Source organism: Hippoglossus hippoglossus, chromosome 16, assembly GCF_009819705.1.
Source record: "Hippoglossus hippoglossus isolate fHipHip1 chromosome 16, fHipHip1.pri, whole genome shotgun sequence".
NCBI lineage: Eukaryota > Metazoa > Chordata > Actinopteri > Pleuronectiformes > Pleuronectidae > Hippoglossus > Hippoglossus hippoglossus.
In genome coordinates, this window is record NC_047166.1 from 5,633,353 (window position 1) to 5,660,422 (window position 27,070).

Genomic DNA, 27,070 nt, shown 5'->3' on the forward strand with positions numbered 1-27,070 from the left:
CTGCCTCACTGTGAACGATAGAAATCCCAGCTCACGACCAAGCCGACAAACAGCCAACGCACTTGTGACCTGGTTTTGGTAGTGCACTCAGCAGCAGATAAAAAAAAAAAAAAGAAAATCCATGTCAACTTGACTTTCGTCACCTTTAAGCCAAAGTTTCCAGATCTCTGCACAAATTCCTCCTCTGCCTTTCTCTCCTTAAAGAAACCCAGAGCTTCCTCTAAAATAAAATATGTCATTCCAAAGCAACGTAGGATAAAAGAAATGAAAAAGAACCGAGATGCTCATATGTCAAGATGTTCGGCCTGAAGATGTTCTATTGATGCAGTGCAGGAGGCAAATGTATAGAGTTTATTTTGGTGTTTTCACATATAAAACTGTTTTGTTTTCACACCTCTGTTGGGATTTAAGTGCGATTACACACAGACCAGAGGACGGATCACCACAGAACTTGCTGTCAGGATGAAGTGTGGGTCGAGGAGGAACTCATTTAGATCTTGGATTGGACCCATGCACTTTTTTTTCCAATCCTTTTAATGTTAATATAATGATCAAATAGGCAGTTTTTCAACATTTCCATTGATCTCTCAGAGAATAATTCATGGATCTTGATTAAAAAAAGATCAGACATGTTTACGGGACTGATATTTATGAGTGTGTGAAAATTTGGTGCAGATCCAAATAAAAATTCAACTCTAATGAGGTTAAATGTGGTTTCATAAAGGGACTGTATGCAGAGGTATGCACTGAACTGAGTGCCGTAGTCTTTTAACCAGGCTTAATTGAGTGAAGAGGTAAATATAAAGCAACTCACAAATAATAAATCAACTAAAGATTAGATAAGTCTGGGGGGGGGAAACGGAACTACTGCTTTAAACTGTACTCGCAGTTTATCTTCAAAGTGCTTTGAGTTTGATTTTCCTGCACAGATCTGCATTTCTCTTCATCAGTGGATGTGATTGATTTTGAAACCAGTAGGTTCTGAACAGCCGATAAACAAAAAGAGCTTTATACATAAAAAGAAACGCAGGTTTCATGTGAAATTCACTTTCACCCGAGTGGCACAAATACTCATGTTATGCTTGAGTCAATGCTGTTGTGTTGACTTTGATGCGGGCCATTAGGACGAGGAACATTTGATGCTATTACGGTGCTTATTTCCTGCGGGCCCACGGTCCTGTAGCAACATCATCAGTACAGAAGTGATTCATTTCAAAAATAGAATAATGGAGGGTTTGTGCACAGATGAATTTTTAATGGAAGGATTTCTCAGACTGTTTCTTTATTTAAACTCACAAACCGAATCTAAAGCTATAAATACATTTCCTCTCTTGTTCCTTTATTTCCTAACTTGTGTGTAGAGGCTTGACCCCGAGGTCACGTGTCAACCTGAACCATCAGCCGGTGTCTGCTCGTCTGTTTGTTAAACACTTCCAGGCTCATCTGTGCCGTGGTTCTTATTCACTGTGGTGTCACCGACGGCCACCGACTTGGCTGTTGATCTAACATTTACCTCCACGGTGATATTTATCCAGGTCTCATCAATTAAACAAAGTCCTACAGAGGCAGGTCCTCAAAGTAGTTGAAGCTAAGGACATCTAGTGGCCGAGCTCAGAACTGAAGTCACACCTTCGGCCAGTGGCTGCTGTTCTGAATCAGTGAAAAAGGACATTTTGATTTACTGCTCTTTAATCACAGCACCACCATTACTTTGGATTTTGCAAACCTGTCATCATTTCCATATACTGCATGTCTCTATTTATCGTTATTTACTTTTAAGTATGAGTCCATAGACACTTCTGGGCACATGGCCAGTGGAAATATCAATATTCTTTGCATTTAGAGTGCAGAACGTCTCATCTGTAGCCAGAACAAAGAGTAATGAGGCGTTCTACTGACGGATTCCATTCAACACTTTTCTAACAGAACCGTTTTTTAATATGTGACCCATTTTGCTCCACCATTAAAACACGAGTGCATTCCATTTAGTTAATTTGTTCTTTTACCCAAGAAAATAGAAATGCATACTTAAATATTAATAAAACGACAATTGTAAATTTTTATTTTATTTTGAAAGTTGCACAGATGCTGCTCTGGTGACTTAAATATCAAACTCAAAACCAATTTTATTTGTAAAGCCTCTATTCACAAATCCTAATGTTCCCATAGGACTTAACAAGGTGTGACACCCTCTGAACAAGCGTGAGGGAAAACTACCAACAACAGAAGAACAACAACAACATTTAAAACTTCATAAATCACGAGGAAAGACAGTGTCTAACATTAAACTAAAGGGAGCAGTGACAGTTGTAATGGCACCGGTATTAGTAGTAGTAGTGTATGTCTATTGTGTATCTAAGCAATATAGTTATAACTATAATCCTCCAAGATCCAGATCCACCCATTTGTAAATCTGCTACCTGCTGTAGTAAATATATTCACAAGTCATCATATGGGAAACAACTAACAAGAGAATACTTCTGTAGCATTGACACTTGATATTGACCCTATTAAAACAGTATAACCAGGCCTGTTGATCACTCCCTGTCCTCACAGATGCCGGATCAACGAGGAGGTCACCCACAAGGCCTGGCTGAACCGCTCCAACATCCTGTTCGCGGGGAAAGACAAGTGGTCGCTGGACAAACGCGTGACGATGGTCAACAGCAACGACAGCGACTTCTCCATCAACATCGTCAATGTGCAAGTGACCGACGAGGGGCCCTACACCTGCACCTTCCAGGCCAACAACAAGCCCCACATCGCCCACGTCTACCTCATCGTCCAAGGTTGGCCGCCGAGTTGAGACGCAGTACCGATCAGTGGCGAGCGCGGTGTTCACTGCATCCTGTGCAAGTCGTGACTCATTTCCCCGATATATATACACCCAAAATCTGCAGATTTGATTACCACTGCTGCAAAAGAAGAAAGTGCGTGTGTGTGTGCTCATGTTACTGTAAACTGCCTCGGATAAAAACATCCGCTAAATGCCTTAATTATGCTTTTCGTCACTCATCCAAGCGTAGTGCTGACGAATGGGTGAGACTGAGGTTTGACATCAGGGGGGAAGCAATTAAGGTTTTCTAATGGTTATGTTTCAGTATTTCTTTTCTGTGGAGTCACGCTTAAATCTAAGCCTAAAATTCATGATAGTCAACTCACTCCTCAATGTTTATGATGTTTGTGTATTTAAAGTTGGCATTTACGGCGACATCAAAATGTAATCATGCAATTATGCCTCAAAAAGCTTAATTGGCCCATGAAGATAAAACTAGTGCAGGTGACAGAAAGTCGGCTGCAATAAAAATAAAAGCATGTGACCTGATGAGGTATAAAGAGAAAGGTGAGCAGATCAGATGAGGGTGTGTGTGTGGAGGAGACAAGGTACAGAAGTAACTGTCCAACTACCAGACTAAACAATTGACGACCACAACTGGGGCCTCAGTCATCGAGTCAGCGGTTAAGTGAGTGAGAGTCGGCCTGATCCTGAGTGACATGATGCATTGTTTTAGGACTCGCCGCAGGATGGATCTCAGACCTTTTCCCCCCTGCAGACGGCAATTACATGTCACCGGCAGGATGAAGCTGAAAACTTTTAACAGGATGTATTGGGTACATTCAGCCGGAATGAAAACGCCAGGCCTCGTAGCTCACAGGTGGCAGAGACAATGTGAGCTGCGTACTAAAGAGGGACTTTCCACATTGCAATGCAGCCAAACACACACACTGCTGTCTGCAGGGTCCAAAGCCTGGCACACATCACCCTATATACCTAATTCCAACTCCCCTGCAATTTCAGCCCGGGCTTGATATCACACAAAATAATTACACCCTCAAGTCAATGCATCAAGCAGGAGCAGCTCCGCCGCCACTCCAATCTGTGCTTTATTGCTGCAAGTATTCAACCCCGGCAAAATGGAGAAAAATAGGAGTCTTGGTAGATGTTTCACACAAAAAAAACAATTCTCAGGGTCGAGCTCATTGAAAAGAATGATAATGGGCCATTTAAATTCAAGGGCCATCTTGTTATCAAACTAACTACATGCATAGTGCTTGAACGCTAAGTGTGTTTTAGGGCAAACCAGTATTCAGGGGCGTTCATTCATTTAAAATGCAGAAGCAAAAGTGTCCGTTCACGACTTGTACAAGGATCAAATTAGATTAGATGTCAGGAGGAGGAGACGTTAATGGTCGTTTTAGGATTCAGTGCATTCTGGGTAGACGGTCAAGCCTATTGTTGCATAGTTCAGTGAGAGCTCATGCACGGATCATTACTCAGCTGATTGCCTGTCTGTCTGAAAAAAGGTGCAGGAATTTGCATTGAAAGGAATAAAAAAGGGGGTCACGTCTCAGTGTGATCTTGTTTTTCAGTGCCGGCCAGAATCGTCAACATCTCAAAGAACGTGTCCGTGAACGAGGGGGAGAATGTGAACCTCCACTGTCTGGCAGTGGGTCGGCCTGAGCCCACCGTCACCTGGAAGGACCAGAAATGTAAGCTACCCCCCCTTCCTGTTTGCTCGTCCTAACATCCAGAGATCGCTTGTTCACAGCTTCACCTTTATCTTCACCTTCATCCCCAAACCCCTGCTCGGTCTTTTGTAGTCTTCTTATTCTCTTCCCAGCCTCAAGAGCTTATCAGCATTCAGCTCGTGCCCACGTCTTTATCCCCCATTCCTGTGTCATCATTCTTAAACCCAGCTGTTCAGTCGGTCCCAGTCTTAAATTCATGCTGCCGTATTTTCCCAATGTTTTGTCCCAAAAAAAGCCCACCGCACATTATACGTAATTATACCCACCACGCCACCTGTAATCATCAGCATCTGTCTCCATCCACCCGTCACCTTGCGTGATGCTCACAGACACTTTAATTTAACATTAAAAAGCAGCCACCTCTTCTCAGGGTGTTGAATCAGAATCAGTTCAGCGTGGTCAAGATGCACTTTCAAAATGTCTTCGGATTTTCCTTGAAGCTGAGGGGGGATTATTATTTTGGACTTTACCCTGTTCTGAAAGTCAAAGTCTGGACTCTGTTGCAAGGCCGTTATTGCCCCGGTGTCACCAGGTGTCACCGTTTAATCACTTTATCAAAACCACGGCAGTGAGCGCGTTGCAGCAGCGGCAAAATAAACAGGTCAAATACGATGACGAGACATCATATAAATAGGTCAGTGTGAACAACCACTCCAACACGATGCGAATGATGCTGTTGGGCCAATAAATACACAAGCCACTGTACTGCCGCACTTCCCGACAGCTTTGGGCTTGCTCAGAGGTCCTTTCCTCCTCTCTCCCCTGTTTATCCCTGGGTTAGCCTGCAGTGCATGCAGCGTCCTTCCCTGCACTGTTAGTTTGTGAACCTGCACAGTACAGCACCTCGGGGCATGGACAAGCACGGCACACACACACACACACACACACACACACACACACACACACACACACACACACACACACACACACACACACACACACACACACACACACACACACACACACACACACACACAAATAAAAGGAGAAAAGCAAAAAGGCATGCACGAACGCACACCTGCAGCAAACACACACACACACACACACACCACCTTACATCACAGAGTCTGTGTCGTCCCTCTCACTTGCGAGCCCACAGCATTTTTCCCCCTCTGTCAGCAGTAATCCTTCCTCTCTAACCACCCCCACCATCTCACACCGCCTCTCCGCCTCTCCACCCCATAACCCCTCAGCTTGCAGAGAAAGAGATATGGGCCGCATTGCTATTCCAAGAGAGTCTCTGCAACCAAGCCATCAGTTGTAGGAGACTAGCGAGGGTAGGAAAACGGGGGGGAAGAGGCCCAAAGAAACAGTGAGAAGCTGCCAGCCATCTGTCCCCATTACTCAGAGACTGCAGGGAGGGAGGGGGGGATGGTGCATGTTGAGGTGGTTGAGTGGGAGGAGCTATTTGCATCACCTCAGACATGAAACCTGCTCAAACTTCTCTAAGGTGACCAGGGTCTCTCTTCACAGGCAGATGGTACAGCGCTGACGGTTTATTTGCAGATGCCACCTCCATCATCTTAACTGTAGAGATACGTCCCATCCGTTTAAATCACACGCAGGCTGATAGCATTAATGGATTCTTGTGTCACTGAGGAGGAAAAGCGATAAATAAAACCGTGATGTGACAATAACCGTTTGAGGTGTGTTGAGTTTTGCTCAGATTGGAGAAATAAATGAGTTGTTGTGGTGCAGAGGATGCATTTAAACTGTGGTTTACTTGGTTGTGATTCCTGGCAACTAAGCAGTTAGCAAGCAGGTCACAGAAGGAAAGTAGTACTGCCCTCAGTAGTCACCATACAGGATCATAAAAAAAAAAAGATCCTACGCCCCTTGGAAACACTTAAATCCACTAGATCCAGATTTTTATATGGACCTGCACCTAATTGCACACTCATAGACACGTCAGAATATTTTCATGAAGATTAACTTTCTGAGAAATCAACGAAGAACAATGTGTTCATCCCTGACTCCCACATCCTTCCAGCAAGTTTCATGGTAAACAGTTTAGTCATCTTTTGAGTAATCCTGCAAACTAACTAACGAACAAAAGCAGCTGGAAGCAGAACTTCTTTGGTGAAGTGAACACATGATGGACTCATGCTTAGGCCCTTGATTTTCTAATTGATCTGCTTCAGTTTCAGGCTTCTTGTTCTGTACTGTCTCACTCTCATGTCTCACTGGGACGCTCGACCTGAACTCAGCCTGTTTATACTGAGTGAAGCTGATGAGACTCAGGTGCGGCTGGTTGTGGGAATCAGGAGCAGGTGGTTTGGGAAATCAGGCGATGACACAAGGGAAAGTCTGAAGGAATCAACAGAGTCAACAGAGACAGTAATAAACACATGTCAAGCCTTATCAAGCATGTTTAGGAGCTTGAGTTCATTTTTAAGGCTGGAAATCTTGATTCACAGAAAATGATGAGTAAATTCCTGTTTATCACATACTGTATTCGTTGGAAGAAAATGTTCAACCTTGAGTTATTGGACATTAGTCAGAATTTACCGTAACAGGACAGTGTGGGTGGCGCTGAGTCAAAATAAACTAGTTCACATGTTCAAGACAATAAAGTGTCACATGCTTCGTTTGACTCAGTGATGTTTCTTTGGAGTTTGAGTCTATATGAGACGATAGGATCAATTGATCTTTTCCTCTTTAAAACCTTTGAACGCCTCATATCACAATAGTGCTGTACAACCGAAGATAAAAGGTTATTTAATTCAATAAACCGTAATAAATCATCAAATCCAACATGTTTTCTCCTCACATTTTGCAAAACAAACACACGGATCCAAACAATTTTTAAACATAGAAACATGAACAAACTATTTCTTAACTTTTTGTAACTAAATGTACATTTTCAAAAGTTCTACTCTGCTGCCACTGCACGTTATCAACACACTTTGCACAGGACGTGGACGTACATCATGATGAGGAGGAAGACAAATGGTACAAAAAGAATGATTGATTTGAACAAGATGGTACAAACAACAATCTCCCGTTAGGAGCCGTCTCAACTCAAACACATTCTGGCCCCTTACTCTTCCAAATGACAGGTTTTATAGTCTGTCTACAGCCTGTCCATCCTTCTCTGTTTTAACCCGACATCACACCTCTCGGCCCCGACGGTAGATTTTGTAATGGAAGCGGATAAGAGGAGCCAAGAAATCAAGTGTCCTGATGATCTAGTCCGGCGCAAAGTGCTGCCAGGAAAACGGAGCCCGGTTTCACTGCAGCGCCAAATCCCATCCCCCTCCCCCCCCGCCTGCTCTCTCTATTCTCAGGTGCAATTCAACTATCTCTGGTGGTCAGGAGTCAGGCTCCTTCAAAAGCCATAAGTGGTTGATGGAGCTGTATTTTACAGACCATTGTAGGGGAGCCAGGGGCCGGGCTCCAGTCAGATACCATCTCCCACCAAAGTGGAGACAAGTGTGCGATGCAGGTCCACAGATCTCGGGGGACGGGAGAGGGAGGCTGCTGCCTTCTGACACTGACACATCGCACCACGTATAGAGTCCAGGACAGAGCGAATCACATCCCACACCGAACTCTCACCGTTTCACCCTTTATGACGGCGTTTTCACTCTTATCGTTACATCTGTGTATCTCTTTCAGTCTCTTGCTCCGTATCTCTCGCAAATTACCGCTCTGTGTCTGTGACGCTCGCTCCAGCGCTCGATTGCTCTCATTTTTTATTCTCTTTGTCCTTTTTACCTCGTGGAAGTCAGCTGTAGCAGCCTTGTGTGTAATTTCTCCAGCACTTGTTGTCTGATTGTATCTCCGCTCGTTTCTCCCCCTCCTGACAGAGATGTCACAGGAGAGCTGTGTTTATTACACTAATGGAATGAGTGAATAACATTGCACCCATCCGCCCCACCCCCCCATCACCCACAGGGGCCCACCACCCGGACTCACTCGGGTGGCACCGGCAGCCATCACCGCGGTTGTTCGCTCGCTGCTCAGCCTCCACCGCAGCAGCTGCAAATAATCGTCTCCAGCTCAGTAGCCGCACTAATAATCCTCCAGTATAATCTTCAATTAGAACCGCCGCGCTAATCTCTGACAGGAATAATCGTGGCGTTTTTTTTTTTGTGTGTGTGTGTGCGTGTGTTTTTGCGTCAGTGTTGCTCACAAGTGCGCTTTGGAGCCGTTTGTGTGTTTGTGAGGGGAAGTAAAGGTCCACTGATTGACAGCAGTGTGTGTGTGTGTGTGTGTGTTTGTTTTTGGGGCTTTGAGAGGGAAAAGTGAGCAGCAATTTAAGAGCTGGATTTCCTTGTTAGTGGTGAGATTATATATTATGTCGTGTTCCACAGTCTGACTTCTTTAATGGGGTAAAGGCCAGAAAAAAATACCTAATGGTTTTGGAGGCTGTGAGACAGCTGGCTTGCAGGAGGGGGGGGGGGGGGTGAACGCTCGCTCATTCTTCTTCCGTTTGTGCTCTTTCTCTCTTTCTGCCACCGTCGATCCAATAACGCCACCGACATCCATTCCCCCTCACATGAAGGAGCAATAACTTGTAGCCGGACCATTCAACTCTCCCCTCTGAAGAGATTCTGTGTTTGTTGCCTGAGGGACGAGAAAAAAAAAAGGAAAGTGACTAATTTGGTTTTGGTGGAACCGGGGGGAGTTTGTCAACATCAAATAACAGCCAAATATTCCTCTCACTACAAAATGTAGTGAACAAGCCGTGGCCCCCTGGTGTGTCCACTCCATGGGGGCAAAGCTTCGAATTTCCCCAGACTCCGTATGAATGTTTTTTCGTCGCTGCTGCCAAATCATTTCTACTCGATACAAAAATTCACCAACTGACCCGTTACTGCTCTGAACAAACCATCCTGGAGCCTTTAGTTCGTAACATGAGACAAATATGATCAAAATGTGATATTTTTTACTTGATACATTCTAGTAGAGCTGGTACATTTATATATTTATATATAATTTCATGTTGTTGTTGTAGTTTTCTGTCGGCCAAGTTAATCAAAGCAGCAAATTGAAATCAATTTTTTCTTACCTAATGGATTAGGTGGACCACAGTTCATTGCATTAAACATTCATTTGGGTACTTTATGTAATCTTGCATTGCAATCGATGAATTTCATGAATTTATCATTTTTCATTATTACCTGGCTTTATGTGTTGGTATTGGACATTTGTTTCCATGGTAACATTTAAACAGGAGTGTTTGTAGGTTCTTTAGGAGGCCCGGGCATAAGGAACCTGGGGGCCCTGCATCACCATCCCAGGCTCAAACACAATTACACTCTCATCTTCAACCAAACCTCTAAAAGCTTTTGACAGACAGTTAGTGGCTTGGGTCCTTGTTAGGGGGTTATGGCAGATATACGGTTGATCGTAGAATTTAAGGGCGTTCTGACAATATTGTTGTTGCTGTGGACTAATATAATCAGCCATTTGGGGGCCCCTTCTCCGCTCATGGTCTGCTTTGCCTACCCTGTTGCAACGCCCCTATATTTGAGTATGCATATATGATTTGATGTAAGCATCTGTGCATCCTCCAGGCTGTTAAACCTCAGAATCTCACATGCTTAACCTCAAATGTCACTCACCTTCCTTTTTGATGTACTGTGTTGTCACCTTTGACCTCTTGTCCTACGTCACTAGATGGGTTGGTGAGCGAGGGGGAGTTTCTCGACATCACAGAGATCAAGAGGCAGCAGGCCGAGGACTACGAATGCATCACCAACAATGGAGTGGCTCCACCTGATCAGCGCAAGGTCAAGGTCACGGTCAACTGTAAGTATCTCCCCACAGCCCCGAGGTGATAATTCAATTCACAGCCAGGTTATAGCACAATGACGTATTCATGGTATATGGAAATACAGTAGATGCATTAGTATGTATGAATTCATACATCTTAATTCTGTTCTCTCCGGGGGGTTTTCCAACCTTATGGACTGACCCGACTGGACTCACCAGTGAGGGCAGGTTTTTTACTAATTGCTCAATTCCCTCCCTCTGTTTGTCCGTTCTTTCATCCCCTGGCTTCTCCTGCCAGACCCTCCAATGATCACGGACATGAAGAACATGCCAGCTCATTCTGGTAAGACAGCCATCCTACGCTGTGAAGCCATGGCGGTCCCACCAGCCTCCTTCGAGTGGTACAGAGACGACCACAGGTGAGAACCAGCAACAAGTCCGGTGCTAATGTGATTCTGTGGCCACATCCGCAGTAAGCCAGTGGTTAGTCCCTCCATTTGTTCTGTTTTTGTGAACACGATATCTCAAGAACACCTTGAGGGAATATCTTTAGATTTAGTGCAAATGCTTATTTGGATTCCAAGAAGAAGTGAGTAGAATTTGGGTGTTCACAGGTCAAAGGTTAAGGACACTTTGACCCTAGAAAAACAGTTTTTGGTCTCGTTAACGCAACACCCCAAGAACACCTTGACGGAATTTCTTCAAATTTGGCACAAACGTTCACAGCAGTTTTCAAAGTAAAGGCCCAGCAGCGTAGGAGAAGTGTGGATGCCAGAGATGTAAAGGTGGCAATAGTGTTGCATTATAAAACTAAAGAACTGAAAAAACCAAGTCATTTATCAGACAATACGTTTTTCAGCTTCTTCTGGCACACAGTCGATGTGGTCTTGGCCACCGTCCATTGGCCTCACCTCTGACATTAGATAGGGTCATAGATAATCTATTTTGTATTTGTCATCTCTGGGAAAATATTAGCATTTTGGAAACATTTTTTATCTCTATTACCCACATGCAAGCCGTCCTTCCAAGTTTGTAAGAGGTTCGGGGGAAAAGGAGAAGAGTCAGGTTGATTTAGCATCAGAAAAAGCAAGAGGCAGAAGCACTTAGACAAGCCTGTGCCAGCCAAAGAGAGCTGTTAATAGAGTATAATGGGCTCCAGCAGGAGGTCTCTCTTATTTATGGACTGTTAGATTTCACTATTAGTACAAGGTGAGACACAGCCGATGTGTGTGTGTGGGGGGACTGCGTCGCACGGAGACGCAGGGAGAAAAAAAAACAGCATCTCACGAGGGCTGAGTCACCGGGTGCAATGTTGTGTTGTATTATCTTATCTCTTTTTCTGTCCGACAGCCATTTTCATCTCTTTTTTTTTTTCTTCCCACTTCCTTCCTTCCTACGCCACCACCACCACCACCCAGGCCGGTGGAGAGTGACAACACCCTGAGGATCAAAAACGAGAAGACGCGCTCGCTGCTGCTTTTCACCAACGTGACAGAGAAACACTTTGGCAACTACACCTGCTTCGCCTCAAACCGTCTGGGCGCCTCCAACGCCAGCATGCTGCTGTTTCGTAAGTCATCACAGAACCGCGTGCAGGCTTGCACACGTACGAGCGCACGCAAAAGCCGAGCTCTCGCAAAAAATACACGACTGCGCTTAAATTTTTATCTCGTGGGGTTATCAATCAACGTGCACGGGTTTGAACAGACGTGACACTCTACCACGGTGGAATACATGTGCAGTGACACACCGTTTTTCCATCTTTGGTCCCATCTCATTTTAGCTCTGCACACAGCATTTCCTCAGCCCTCTCCTCCCTCCTTCTCCCCATTTTCGCTTCTCTCCGCCCCATTAAAGATGTGCTTGCCTACATTACCACCTCCCTCCCTCTCCCTCCCTCTCTCTCTCTCTCTTTCTATCTTTCATTCGCTCACCCTTCATCTCTCGTTCCTACATGTTCCTGCACACTCTCTCTCTCTCTGCTCTGTCCCGGGAAGTTGTCATTTCTCTCCAAGCCCAAATTCACATTAACCGTCCCCAATGAACGATTTCCTACCCTTCCATTTCCAAACGCTGAGTCCTTCATCTATCCCCTTTCTTCTTTCATTCCTTTACCCATTATCTCAGCCAGTCCCTCCTCAATGACTCACTCCGCCATCAGACCCATACATCTTCCCGCTCTCTTTTTCCACCAGAGCTGCCACTTCTGTCAGGCTATCTCTCCATCATCTGTCCTTCTGCCTCCCCTTTCCTCTCTAATCTACTCCTGCCATCGATGGAAACACAACAAACCTCCTTTCTGTTCTGGACACACACACACACACACACACACACACACACACACACACACACACACACACACACACAATATAAATAGGACCATAATCAGACACTTTTGTCGCTTTTCTATTCATATGATGGCCCTCACTGTTGTGGCCTTTCCTGACTGTCTCCCTGCGTTTGTACCTCGTTGTCAGGTTATCACTACTTGCTTTGTAATTCAAGACGAACCATATACAGGCTTTCTGCAGGTTGGAGTCACATTTAAGACTTTTTAAGACCTTTGTAAAACCATATTGAATGAAATTTAAGACCTATGTCAAATACGACAGATATGAAGGAACATGGGAGTCTCAGAGTGAATTACATTTTCCCCATAATTGAAGATAAGCTCTAGTAGCCACGTTATCTTGCAAATACAGACAGAGACAGTAGGTATCCATAGTCCTACTCACAGCCGAACCACGTGTACTGAGATATATTCTGACCGCTGTGTTTGTCGACTCGGTTATCAGTTCCATGTTGGTCTTGTTTGTAGTGTTATTACAACGTGCTAATATCTGGATTAGTTGAGAAAGGAATACAACACATGGAGACATGAGACACAAGTTGCGTTAAATGAGAGTTAAGATATTTAAGACTGACCTAAGAGTGTTTAAGAACGGGGGGGCTGTGGCTCAGGTGGAAGAGCGGGTCGTCCACTAACCAGAGGGTCGAGTGGTTCAATCCTAGTCTCCCTCATTCCACGACACCTTGGGCAAGATGCTGAACCCCCTTACAGCTGTGCAGATGGTGAAGTGTGACAGAGAAAGTGCTGCACAAAGATGCACTGTATGAATGTGTGTGTGAACTGTTGTGTAGTTGTTATGTTGAGTCAAGACTAGAAAAGTGCGACATAAAAACGGACCATTTACGTACAATTTTAGCTTATTTAAGACCTTTTAAGGCCTAAAATTCAGACCATTACAGATGTTTTCAGACCCTGCAGAAATCCTGCATATTTAACTTGTGTCATTGCCTGAGACAACCCCCCCCCCCCCATTAGAGGGATGACTTCATAGCTGTTGATAAATGGGTAATGTAGTTGTAATAGTAAGAAATGTTATATCATGACTGGCTACAGGCCAACCTGCTTATAGTAATTACTGCAAATTATCATCATTAATTTGATGAATTAATTGGATTAGGTTTAAAATTTACACCTCACACCTGGCAGTGCTGGTGGCTTCCTGTTTGCTTTTGACTCAACATATTTCTCTCCCTCTTCCCCCCCCGCCCTCCCTCTTCTCTCACTTTGTTCCCGCTGTCTCCTTCCAGGACCGGGGGCCCTAGAGGGGCGAGGGACGGCCTTACACGCAGGAATGAGCGCCGGCGTGTGCGTCTGGGTTTCTCTCTTTGCCGCTCTTCTGCTGAAGGTGTAAAGATGGAGCGCCGTGTGGAATCGTCCCTAAAAGCCCCCGAAAGCCCCCCGACCGCCCGCCGTCCCTCCACGCCTCCCTCCCCCCTCTCCCTCCCTCCCTCAACGGAAGGAAGAAGGAAATTAAATTCTTTAATTACGAACCCATCACTGTGAACAAAAAGAATATGCATTATTCCAGGAGCCATCGAGTCATCGCATCAAACACACGACCGCCTCACCCGCCCAGAACCCCGGCACCCTCAATTCCATTTTGAGGTCAACTCATTGTCATTATCTCTCTCTCTCTCTCTCTCTCTCTCTCTCTCTCTCTCTCACACACACACACACACACACACACACACACACACACACAGCCTCTCTCTCTCTCTCTCTCTCTCTCTCTCTCTCTCTCTCTCTCTCCCAGAATGCCTTGCAGATTTGTCTGACTCGGTACTTCCCGCCTCACCTTGCTTTGCCCTCATTATTACCACTGGGCCGATGTGGACAGAGAGTGTATATTAATGATTATTTGTGTCGGTGATCAATGAGAAAATAGATAATCTAACAACTGGACGATCATTTATATAATATACCACATAGACTAATGACTGACCTACAATGTTTGCCTTATGGAAATTATACATAAAATCACAATAATATGGTGGATATTTGTGCAAAATGATGATGTGGTGCTGGCGGTCATGTGAAAAAAAAGTCTAATTGGTGGCCATGTGAAGTGTCACCGTTTGATCTCACACACACACACACACACACACACACACACACACACTCACTCATGTGTATGGCTTTTTGGTTTTAACTGTGTAGCAGTGATGCTGCTATGAATGATGTCAAAATGTTTAAAAACTGAAAAGAAGGGTGGGTTGTGACGGCGTCAGTCTTAAATAACCCTTTATGTAATTCGGGGGGGTTTATACCAAGGTTCCGCATGTCGACCCCCTCACGACCCAAACCTTTTTTAAGCCCCCCCCCGCCCCCTGTTCAACGTGCTCTGTCTAGTCGCCCCCTCGCATCGCTATAGTGTTCTCTGCTCCGTGTCACCCCCTCCCCTCCCCTCCCCTGTGTAAATATATGCAGTACAGAGGCCTGGCCGGTGACTTCAAGTTGCCTGGTGCCGAATGACACCCCACCACCCCCCTCCACCCCCGTCGGCCTCGACTCTGCCCCCGGCCTCCTGAAGCAGCGAGAGACTGTCCAGCGACAACGATATCTTCTGTTTCGAGGCCGCGGCTCCATCCTCTGTGTCGCTTGTTGATAGCATGTACCGGTTAGAGATGTTCCTGTTGTGAGTCCAACCCCCCCCCGACCCCACCCCCCGACCCCACCCCCGACACTCCCTCCCTCCTGTCCCTGCACTGTGTCTGTTTTACTCTGCAAGGTTACCTGCTTTTACTTTTTTGGTGTTAATAATACTACCGATGATGATGATGTTAATAAGTATTTGAACAACTATGAATAGTAATTCCATGTGAGAAAAAAAAAAAATGAACAAATTCCGATGGTATTGAGCCGTGCGTGGGAAAAATAACTTTTGTACTTTACTCTGAGAAGTCACACACATTGAACGACAACAATGAAATGAAAAAAAAAAAACTAAACATGTAAAGTTTTCAAAGTGATGTGCTCTATTTTGCCATGACAAGCTTTTTAAAGTCACATTTGAACCAGTCTGAGGGATAATTTCATCCAAAGTCCAGAAGCGGTGAATGATGATGATGATGTAATTTATAATTTGTAACAGTGTGTGTATTGGACCTTTTGTTTTTGTCATGCTGAAAAACTGCATCTCACACATTTACAGCATATTTGTCAACCTGTCATCGTGTGTCTTCTCTGCGACCAGCTAGATAAATGATTTGGATCCATGTCAGTCCCTGGTCGTGGCAGTGAGTCCGTTCTTGTTCTCCCGACCACAGGGAGATAAAGATGTAATTAGCCATTACCTGTGGCTGGCTAAGTGAAGGAGCCCGGGCTCCACCTGCCCCCTCCTGCCAGCCCGTGATGGCCCCCATAAATCAAGCTCAATCCTGCCACTGACAGGAATCCTCTTCAAGGACAACCTCGCCTTGGTGCACCGGTTCTCCCTCCAGTGTGCACCTGTTACACGCATGGGCACTACAAAACCCCCCATGGCACAATTATCCAGCCACTTGCCCCCCCCTCCCCCCCCGGTGCAGCACAAACAGTGGGAGGTAAGCCCCTCATTTCTCCGCTGAAACAATGTTCCACTCACACGCAGCGACTATATGCAAATTTGCCATAACGAGTCTGCACGGAGAGATGAGTTTACCCGAACCCTGACTGTTGCGACCTGAAAGTGGAATTATCGAATCGGTTGTCTGAATGTGTTTTTGTTTGTTTTGTTTGAAACCAGCAATAACCCCTAACTCTACTGTGCAAGAGCTGTCAGATATGGTTAAAGCTGTGGTGTAATATCTGAAAAAAATTGCCATTAACAAGGTATATGAAATAAGTCTGTTGTACTTTTACTGTGTGCAGTACTCTGAAATGATTGTGACGCTCTGTTTCAATGGTCCTTCATTTTTTTGTGCTGAAAAAGTCGATGTAGTCGGGTCGCGCGTGTAACTGACCACGCACTGTTTGTGCTCGGACGCTGTCGCTCCAGAAATAACGATGGATTCCATTTCAAGCACAATAGCAGGTTGTTTGGTCGGTGCTTATTTTTTTTCTGTGTCAAATCATCTCCGTCTTTCACGCTGTTTCTTTTTTTTCTCACTCATACACTCGTCCATGTAAGTGGCATATAACATCTGTATGTACATAAAATGTCCTTGATGAAGAAAAAGAACACGAAAAAAAAAAAACCAGAAGAAAAAAGAAAAAACGACAAAAAAAACATAACATACTGTCAAGTTTCTCAATGTGGGTTTGAAAAAAAGCACGTCAGTGTTTGTGTATGGGTGGATTTTGAAAAAAAAACAAAAACAATAAGCAAACATTGTATGTTGTGTTTAGGTTTTATGGGTCCAGGGTGGAGGGATGGGGGGGGGGGGTCAGGCAATATGTAGTGATACACAGAATGTGGGGATTTGTACAAACAAGCAGTAAAAGAACATGTTTCAATGATGAGACGCCATGTCATGATGTCATGTGTGAAAAGGGGTGAGAGAGAGGGTGTTGGGGGGGGCGTGCGGGGAAGCAGATCCCCTGGGTGCTCAGTTTGTGGGAGGATGAGGACGCAACCGCTCCGACCGGGGGGGCCCTGAGGGAGGATACCCCGACAGTGCAAATCCAGAAAGCCGAGAGCCGGAGGGAGATGGGATGACACCGACCAGACAGAGAACTCTTCATTTAGGAGCAGAAGACAGACAGGCACTCGTATTGCTATTTTTCCAAAACTTGAGCGCTGTGGTCTTTCCCAGGAGTCGCCGGGGAAAGAGCACCACACACTATTTCTGGTTGCACTATGTAATATGAATAGCATTAACATAGCCTTGATCACAAACACAGTCTGGCCTACTTCAAGTGTATAAATAACAGCCCAACTGGGGTTGGATGAGTTTACAGTCGTATAAACAAGACGCTCGCTCGGCCCCTAATTACACGCGGCGCACCCTGATGAGAACGTGTTGATTGGCTGCTGCAGCTGAAGGTTATGATGATCTGTTTACAGGAAACTGTTGTTTGCCAGTTTACAGTACGTTGCGTTGTACTTCACCCTGAGAGCTGTGTTTTTTTTCTCGTACAGTAAGATATAAATACAGGGTTTACACACATGGTAGCTACAAAAAGAGGTGGATTTATATAGTTGTAAATAAATTCTACTTTTTTGCTTTTTTTTTATTGTGTTTACATACGAAATGCACGTCAGGAGCAGGGATTTGAGAAAATACTTGCATTTGACGGTTTTTGGATCACTGTGCCTTTTGCTGAGAAGAGTCAGGTAATGACGCTCTTCAAGGACAGATACCGCACATCATCCCTGAGCGGCTGCAGTGAAATAGTGAAATAGTAATTATGGTGCTTCGAAGGCCAGACTGTAGAATAGCAAAGTAAGTGTAACCACGGGAGAGATGGTTTGAATGTACCACCGTCTTTGTTTTATATACGTGGCAGCGGACCTGGTCCACGAAAACCCTTCCAGCACGCAGAGCCGATCCCAGACACACCTTCAAAACAGGCCGCAATGGTTAATCAATACGTTCGACTGAATGGCTCTGGAATAGAGCAATTTCTCCCCGCCCCGCCTCAGCCAGGTCCCCAGAAGCCGAGCTGATCAAGTGTCTATAGACCGGCCTTAGAACAGAGAGCATAATTCATCATGCCTGATACAAGACACCGCTAATTGCACATCGATTTTTAAGCCCTTCTCTGAAACTATTTGGTGAAGCTGTAATGTCAGCTCAGTAAACTATGTGTTCAGAGCCGCGGTTCAGATCCGGGCGAGTGAAGAATTAATCATTTGTTTTTCCCTTTTTTTTATAGTCAAACCAGGCGGCTGTTGTTTGTTGTTTGTTGTGCTACATAGCGCAGAGTTAACCGATATGTTCCCCGGGCGCTTACACTCTAACGGCTGCTGTTGTGGCGCACTCGATTTCATTAGCAATGTGACCTGATCACTTTTGCTGTTGTCCGCGTCGACAGCTGTTTGATACGATGTGTCCAGATGTCTGGACATAAAACGCACAAAAGATAAGACGTGACCATAACTAACGTGTAAGAGGTAGTAATTTGATAATAGGAGAAATTGCCGACATTGCAGCGTCAGTGTCAGGATGCACAGAATTACTGTCACATATGAATGATTATCGCCGCTCCAAATCCCCTGCTCATGTCCTTTACAGCAGAGCATGCCTAATTCCCATATATTATCCTAATCATCCATTGTTTACCAACTACCTACAGGCTCATTCGGTTCTCATGGGCAAAGTCAATGCTGCAAGTCTATTAAGGCCCAGCGCTTTTCCATTAGTGCGGCTAATGAGTGCATTAGTGTACGGCGCGCTGGAGAGGACTGTGACGAGGGACGCCGCCGCCGCCGCCAACACACGTGCAACTCAGGTGTTTGACACCAAGTCGGATTGGTTAATGAAGGAGTCACCTGACAGCTGGAAGACGCTCGACTACATCAGGATTCATTAGCGGCAGCAGATAGATAGATAGATAGATAGATAGATAGATAGATAGATAGATAGATAGATAGATTGTGTTTTCCGTTAGTAATTAGCTAAAAATAGTTATATAGATTCCTGCATTGCAGTTGTTTAGATGTTCTGTACATATTTAAAACCTGCAGCAGAGATGTTGGGCCACAGATCCGCCGGCTCTGCCCTCGTCCTCGTCTTGTCAACCTCTCTAAGAACAGAAGCATCTGGCTAATTAACAGCGTGCCGCACTCCGAGCAGTCGAGCAAACGGCGACGCTCGCGCCGGCCGCACTAAACAATGGACGCATCTCGCCCACCACGTCTCCCCTAGTCATTAAGTCGCCCACCTCGCATCACCAACATAGAAAGAGTCCCATTACTTGGCCTCTATGAATCACCAGCCCACGCCTGGCATTTTCCTTGTCAATCAAGCGAGGGGGTAAATATTGGTTGTGGCGTGGGGGGAGCTGACAGAGAGAACTTGGATTCATTTTGTGTGACAGTACAAACCAGTGTTTTTGCGCTGATTTATATTGCAGTTATGCGATGGTGGGGAGTCACCCATACGAGCTTCAAGTGTCTTATTACTGTGAAAGGTGCTCGGGAGACGGGATGTATGTCTGACAGGATGTATGATGTGTGTGGGGGGGGGGCTGGTCATGTGCAGTGCGCCTCAGGAGAGAGATATCAGTGAACAGACTGCAGGAGCCCTCGATGCAGTGACTGGGAAACCTTTTGGAAACTAATAGCGAATTTTACCAGAAGAGAAGCCACTGTGAATAGCTGGGGCTCGGGTTAGTGTTGTTGATGTGAAACCCATCTCTCTCCATCTCTGACACACACACACACACACACACACACACACACACACATATATTTAGTTTCCTTCAATCTTCCTCTCCTCTGTTTCTTTTTGTGCAATGAAAACCTGAAAGATTTCTGACCTCCCCTGACCTCCTTGGTACCCCAGGTTTGCCCACTCTGCCGTTGCTAATATAAATGCTGTGTGTGTATGTGTGTGTGTGTGTGTACTCGTGCATATATGTGTGTAATGGGCTCCGCAAGGATCATGAGTATTTAACATTAGTGTGCATGTGTGTGTAGTATTCTCTGATCCACACAGGGCACGTCTGTTTTCACTGCACACACTTACAGGCCTTTTGTTACAGTTGTCAACTTCCCATCAATGTAACATCACCAGACAAAAACAAGGAAAGGAACGACCCATTTGTCTTCTGCTCTGACGGATGCTCGGCGTTGTGAAGCGATGATTGTACTTTCTCTTTTGATTTGTTTATTCGCTGAACTTGTCTTCTTTGACTTTTATTTATTTTTTCAAAATCCATCAAGGGGAGTTTAAAATGATATCGAATGGAGGGGAGACAAAAAATAAAAAAAATGGGTTTTGTTTTTAACAGAGCTCACTGTTTGTGGTTTGTTGCCGGGAGCGCGCTTCGTGTCGGCCCCTGTGGTTAGAGCGAGGCCGAGGGCAGGCGGGCTGTTTGCGCTCGCTGCTTCCTGCTGGGGGAAGAGCCGCTGCTTTGTTTCGTCTAAAAGTTTGTCTCCGTTTCTTTTATTATTAAAATGTCCAAATGTTTGGTTTGAAGAGACACTGTCAGAAAGAGTATAAAATAGTAATATCCAATCATAACTAATTACCAACAATCACATAAATATTATTAGTGGGTCATAACAGAATTATTATGAAAATTGAACATTCTTAACTGGTTTGTCAGTTTGCACTTTGATTAAAAAACTGTTTTATTAGTTTAATTATAATGAGAAACTAGTGAGCTTGTACACAGGAGCACATTCTCCATTGACAAACATGTGTTTCCTCATCTTCCAATTCAACACAGTTGCACATATTTAGTCATTAATTATGAAAGAAATTTATAAGAGCATTTAAGGGCTAATGCAGCATAATCATTTATTATGACAGCAACATGTTACCAGTCTTCCCTTCATTTATATTGATATAATATATTCATTTAATTAATAATAATAATAATTGAAATAGCACTTTTCAAATAGTGACAGAAATTGTACATGCAGTGTAAGTACAAATTTAAACAAGTCCATGCAAGACAATGGGTAAAATAAAGCAATGAAACAAACAAATGCCTGTTTAGAAGCAATATAATAATAAAAAGTTAATGCATTTGTGAAAATGCATTTATAAAAGTTTAAAAGAGTATTCCAATGTGTGAAATAACACATATAACCTTTGTATTATATTTTCGGCTCAAACAAAAAAGGGAATGTGGAATGAGTGGGGTGATATTTAAAATTACAAACTCTGTACAGACACTTCAGGTGACACTTGACTTTGCATCAGTCCATGCAGGTGCTTTTAATGTGTTATTTGATAAGTGCATGAGTCTCGCACACTTCACCTGATGTGTCATTTTCTGAGCTTTCATTCTTATTTGGAAAAAGCTCTCGGTTGCAAAAATATGTTATCAGGTCACAACAGGTCACATCTGTCTCTCTCTCAAAATGCTCTGTCTTCCAAAATATATATCAGGTTTATTTTTATAGAATTATATAATATTATACCGACATACTATTATAATGGTTTATTATTGTAGGGTTTTCACTGGGTGGATTTGCTGTAGTTTTCAGTTTAGAGTGACAAGATCTAAGCAGATTTCTCTCTCGCATTTTCTAACTAGTTAAACTTGTGTTTCTCCCTTTGATGATGATGATTACACCTCACATCACAAGTGTTCCCCCCCCCCCCCCCAGAGAACACAGATCTGAATTCATTATACTGTTCCTCATTAGGCCACTCACTAATTCATATGTGCAGCTATCGCACTAGGAACAAACAAGGGTTTTTGGAATATATCAACACGATGCAGCGAAGCCGATGAAGAGGAAGAAATAACGAGTCATGACTTGTAACCCAACGGAAATATGAAGATTTAAATAATGAAAGTTTATTTCTTTTATCTCGCATCAAGGTTTATTTATGTTTTTTAGTGGTAGTTTATAAGCAGCTGTAAATACAAACCTTCTCTGACCGAAGGCTTTTTCGCATAAATATTCCTCCAGTATAGGTAATTACTTAAAATTGAAATACCAAAATCCCACAGATTTCTTAGATTCATCTCCATTGCACAGGAATAGAGTAGAACTCCACTAATGGCGGCAGTAGCTCGTTGTCGCGCTGTGGTTTCACTCTGTGTAGTCGTGTCATTTCTGCTGTTTGCTGAGACACTGACATGTGTAGTTCTCTCCACCCCAACGCTCTCAGAGACTCAGGCTTCTGTTGAAGCGTGAACTATTAATCAACCACAATCTCCAACCACACAGTGCAACGGGGAAAACAAGCTGACACCATCAGATTTGAAAAACACGGTCAGTTTCAAACTAAAAGCGAAAATTACTTCGAGCGCTCGAGCTCGGAGTGGAAAACAGCTGCGGCAGCAACCGCACAACTGCCTCACCTGTGTTTGCCTCTTTTATTGGCATCGGGGCGGTCAGGGTAGAACATGTCTCCGTGTGAACTGCTGCCCCAAGTTCAGTTATTAATGTTTAACGATATCTGTTAAGCTTATTACCTCCAACAGGGAGGTTATGTTTTCATCTGCGCTGGGTTTTAAAAGGATTATGCAAAAACTACTCAAAGGATAATCATGAAACTTGTTTTTGTGCAATTTTGAGAAGATCCACGTACAAATCTTTATCTAGTGAATTTAAATATGGTTCAATAAGGGGACTGTTGGGCTTTGGTGGAGGTTTGGTCTAGTGGCTTTCCAGTATTTCCATTGATTTCCCCTTCAGATCAATTGGATCTGTTATTTAACCTTTTTCAATTTCACTCATTCCATCTGTTTATACATTTTTACTTTTTTGCAAGATTATAACCTCCCACATGTTTGTTTGATTGTCAGCAGGATTATGTAAAAACTACAGGAGGGATTACCAACCTTTGAAACTTGGTGGAAGGATGTTTGTCAGGAAAGAACCAGTTTAAGTTTGGTGTGGATCTGGATCAGGGGACGAATCCAGGAATTCGTTTTACTTACTCAAACATTGTCAGATAGGCTGTTATTCAAAGTTTTGATTTCTCAAAAAATAATCCAAGGATCTTGTAAAAAAAAAACAAGGCCTGTATTTGGGGACTGATATTTAAATGGTTGTTAAATTTGGTGCAGATTGACCTGATTCAATTTTGGAATAAAATACTCTTCATAATGTAATTATCATTCATCTCCTTTAACTGTACTGCCTGTGACAGTGATCAATGTTCTCTGTCCTGGCAGTAAGTGATTAGGACGATGAAAACAATGGAATTAGAGATGCATTAAAGTCAAAGGTAGACAGACACACATTTTGAAAAATCGTTCTGTGTTGTCTTCCGTTTGGTTCTCGTCTCCTCTCCAGCTGCGAGCGACTGTTTTGCTTGTCTCCTCTGCAGAGATTCCATCATCCCACTTAATAATCCCTTCATCACACTTAAGCCAGACAACAAGTCGCTGCAATCAAACACCCATTTGTATTGAAATCTTTTATACTCGAGTGTGTCTGCATTAGTCTTGGTCGGGGGGAAAAAAAAAGTTTTGAGAAAAAAGCAGTAGTAGTTTATCACATTCAGTGTTTGGTGTTTTGTGAAATTACACTAAATTGACGCCCAGGTTTTTCCATCTGTTTGTTATTTTTTCTGTTTGATCGTCTTCTGTCTGGCTTCTCTCCCTGCAGCTGTCTCACGTATGCAAACACATTTATTGTATTTGTGCTGCACTTTTTTAAAGTTCCCTGCACGACATGTTGCATGAACGACTCCGTCTTCGTCGCTGACAGTGAGCGACCCAGGAGGGACGGAGGGTCAGACGGTATCCTCCCTCTCTCTCCGTGTGACAGTCTCTCCTGGCATTTCAAAGACCAATCCCTCAAGTGCAGGGTCCAGTGATTCAAAATGAAGCCAGAAAAGCAGCTCATCCAAAACTCATCCAGACACAGCGTCGTGCAGAAGAATCAAGCCTCCTCCCTGGGGGATGGCCGAGGTGGCCCTGGAGGATTCTGGGTGATCCTGCGAGGTGAACGTCCTGCAGGAAGAACGTCTCCGTGCTGGTGATTATGTCTCATTTGGATGTTTTGTGCGTCATCTCTGCACAAGCACCATTAGGAACCACGTCCACCACCATAGGGCCAGGCTCAGTCCATAAAAATTCCAGTCATGTGAAATACCCTCAGAGTTCATCTTCTTGCCTGAGCAGTTTCATGACAAATTTAGAAATAATCACCCCGGCACCGTGCGCTGCCTTGTATCGATCTTGCCCAGGGAATTGAAACTCACCAGAAAACAAGGCAGAGAGGGAATGCTCAATTATTATGTGGAAATCCTCCATGCGGAAGAGTAGCTTCCCTTAGATTTTCTTTGGCTGAGATGGAGCCTTTCACCAAACAGCAAATGATGTTTCTTTCCTCTTTTTTTTCTTAAATTCTTCTTTAACACTTTCAATATACTGTATATATTGTTTTATATAAATTGTATGTTTTTTATCAATTCATATTTAAATTTGCAATTGAAAATCAGATCAGTAGAAGAAGTGAAAGTATAAATTTGGTGGAGGACAGATTTACCGACGTCCTTACACATCCATCTGAGGCTTAGGCCGTCAACAAGGGTTCTCCTGTATCGCAGGGGGGAGATTTCTGGGTTTACTCCCATTCACGTACCATTACAACCATGTGTGTTATTATGGGGAAGGGTCTCTAGTTGCTGCTTTTTCCTCATTCAGGTGTAGGACCAATAACAGCAGAATTACACTGAGGTTAAACAGGGTTTTCTGTTTGTTCTACTGATGTATACATTTTTTTTGCAGCACACGTATTCACTCCAATTTGTGCATCTTTGCTTATGTCTTGTTTTTCTTTCCCTGCCATATGTTTATTCTACTTTGTTTTGATGGTCAACATCATGACTAATACCACCTCAACCTATTTTCATATTTCTGCCCTAGTTTCCCTTCTCGCTCTATATGATGATTTTCTGCAGCCATGACCTGGTTTCACAATGTAGATCTCATCTGATCACACTCACTCCTCCTCCTCCACCACCACCTCCTGCCCACAGAATTTACCCCCAGGAACCACAGACAGGTCAGTGGGTTCACCTCTGCCTCACCCGGGGGGGGGGGGGGGGATTCCACACCAGCTTGCTTCACCCTCGCCCAGACCTACCAGACCACAGCGGCCGATATCGGTCACCTGTCAGTCACCAACTGCACACTTCCTGCCGCCATCCCTCACGGTAACCTGTGCAGACACCTGGCCGACGGAGCCCAGCTGTCCTCAGACTGGTCGGTGAACTCGGTGCCACCGTGTCGGCCGCAGTGTTTCCAGTGGATGAACAACCACAGAGTTTGTTTCTTCTCTTCCTCTTTCTCAGAGATCATATTTCTTCTTCTGTCATTTCAGGTTGACAGATTGTTATGGTAACGACACAGCTTCTCTGTTTGCAACGGAGAAGATGATTGTCATCAGGTATGAGTCACTGCTGAAGCAAATATAGAGCATGTCATTGCAATTTCGCAAAAATAAAATAACACGAACACTGCTCTTAGCTGTTGAATTGATTGAACATTGACCCAGAATCTGAAAATAACCTGATTTAAACTGTCGAGCTCATCATCATATTTCTGTGCTCTCGGTTTTCTGTTAGTTTGCTGGAATATTTCTTGGAAGTTCACTTTTTCCCAAAATAATATGTTTTTCGCCGCCGTGGAACAGAAGCAACAAGCTGTAAATATAATAACGACACTATAACCACCTTGAAAAGTTGATCTAATTGTTTTGATGAGTTGGCAGCAGCATGCTGTCGGAGTGGTGAGACTGAATTAAAATGAATTAAATTAGATTATGATGTTGCAAAGTCAGATTATGACTCACGCCAACATCATGTCCACTACGTCATATGTCGGACGTTCCCTCCAGAATTTAAAATCCCTAACCTGAAATAGTTTAATGTACGTTGCCACCGTTTAACCTTAATATAACATTATACCGGGATTAAGACATTTACATGTCTAAATAATGCGACTCTGAAATATATATTGATGCTTTAATTGAGCAGCTTATGCATTAAATCTACAGACTTGCTTGTTGGAAATCCAATCAGGAAAAACCTGGTAATATCTATTTCAGTTGCTCAGCTCGTGCACTGACAATTAAACCAGGATAATTTCATCTCCATCCAAGTCTCCAATTCTCAGTCACCTCACGTGATGAATAAAAAAGAACTGGATTTTCCCCCCGAACAACCTCCCTCTACATTTCCAACGATGTAATAAATAGTAAATAGATAACACCGCCTGCTCTGACACGACACGGCCTCACATGCCACGAGCTGCACGCTGCTCAGTGTTCGCCCTGCTTGACTGTTAATGTGGGTCAGACATCGATCATCCCAAGGCAACAGAGTGCCGGCAATACTCCAACAAATTAATGATTTTTCCAATCAATGTTTAAACACCTCTCCTCCCAGTGAGGAGGTGTGCGTCCATCAAGCGAAGCCAGCTCAACCTTCCTGATTTCATTCCGTCCTGCTCAATAACGTGATAAGTCCGAGCTAATCAGTGTTTCTCTCTTTTCCTTCCTCTTTCCAGGCGCCTCTTCAAATGAGCTGATGGTAAATTGGAATATTCCTAAGGTGTGTTTCCTCTCGGCTGTGGTTGTTTGTGTCTTTACTGGAAGGTGAGTGAGTAATAATCTGACGGGAAGTTTGACAAAAATAAATAAAAAACATTGTTAATTAATGTGATCTCGCTCCTCGCAGCAGTCAAACGTTTCTGTGTGAAAGGAAAAAGATATCCGTCATGTGAGCACAATATTCCAATCTACCTTTGGCACACACACACACACACACACACACACACACACACACACACACACACACAGTCGAGTCTCCATGACTTCAAAGGACATTACATTGATTTATTTCCTGGAGACTAATCTTAACCACAGTTACTGCTTGAATATACAACATTCATCTTAACCTAAAC

At 44.0% G+C, this 27,070-nt stretch overlaps 2 protein-coding genes across 2 annotated transcripts in view; both read left to right on the forward strand.

Moving 5' to 3' along the window:
- Nucleotides 1–16,900, forward strand: part of iglon5 (IgLON family member 5) — a 96,940-nt gene extending 80,040 nt beyond the window's left edge. Inside the window, exons 3-8 of the mRNA XM_034612224.1 lie at nt 2,557–2,789; nt 4,372–4,491; nt 10,156–10,287; nt 10,550–10,670; nt 11,670–11,821; nt 13,849–16,900. Of these exons, the coding sequence (XP_034468115.1) occupies nt 2,557–2,789; nt 4,372–4,491; nt 10,156–10,287; nt 10,550–10,670; nt 11,670–11,821; nt 13,849–13,952 (862 nt within the window). The 3' untranslated portion in view covers nt 13,953–16,900. The remainder of the gene's footprint in view (nt 1–2,556; nt 2,790–4,371; nt 4,492–10,155; nt 10,288–10,549; nt 10,671–11,669; nt 11,822–13,848) is intronic.
- LOC117777400 (hemicentin-1-like) overlaps nt 1–27,070 on the forward strand; it is a 1,765,934-nt gene that overhangs the window by 431,523 nt on the left and 1,307,341 nt on the right. The gene's annotated exons all lie outside the window — the stretch shown is intronic.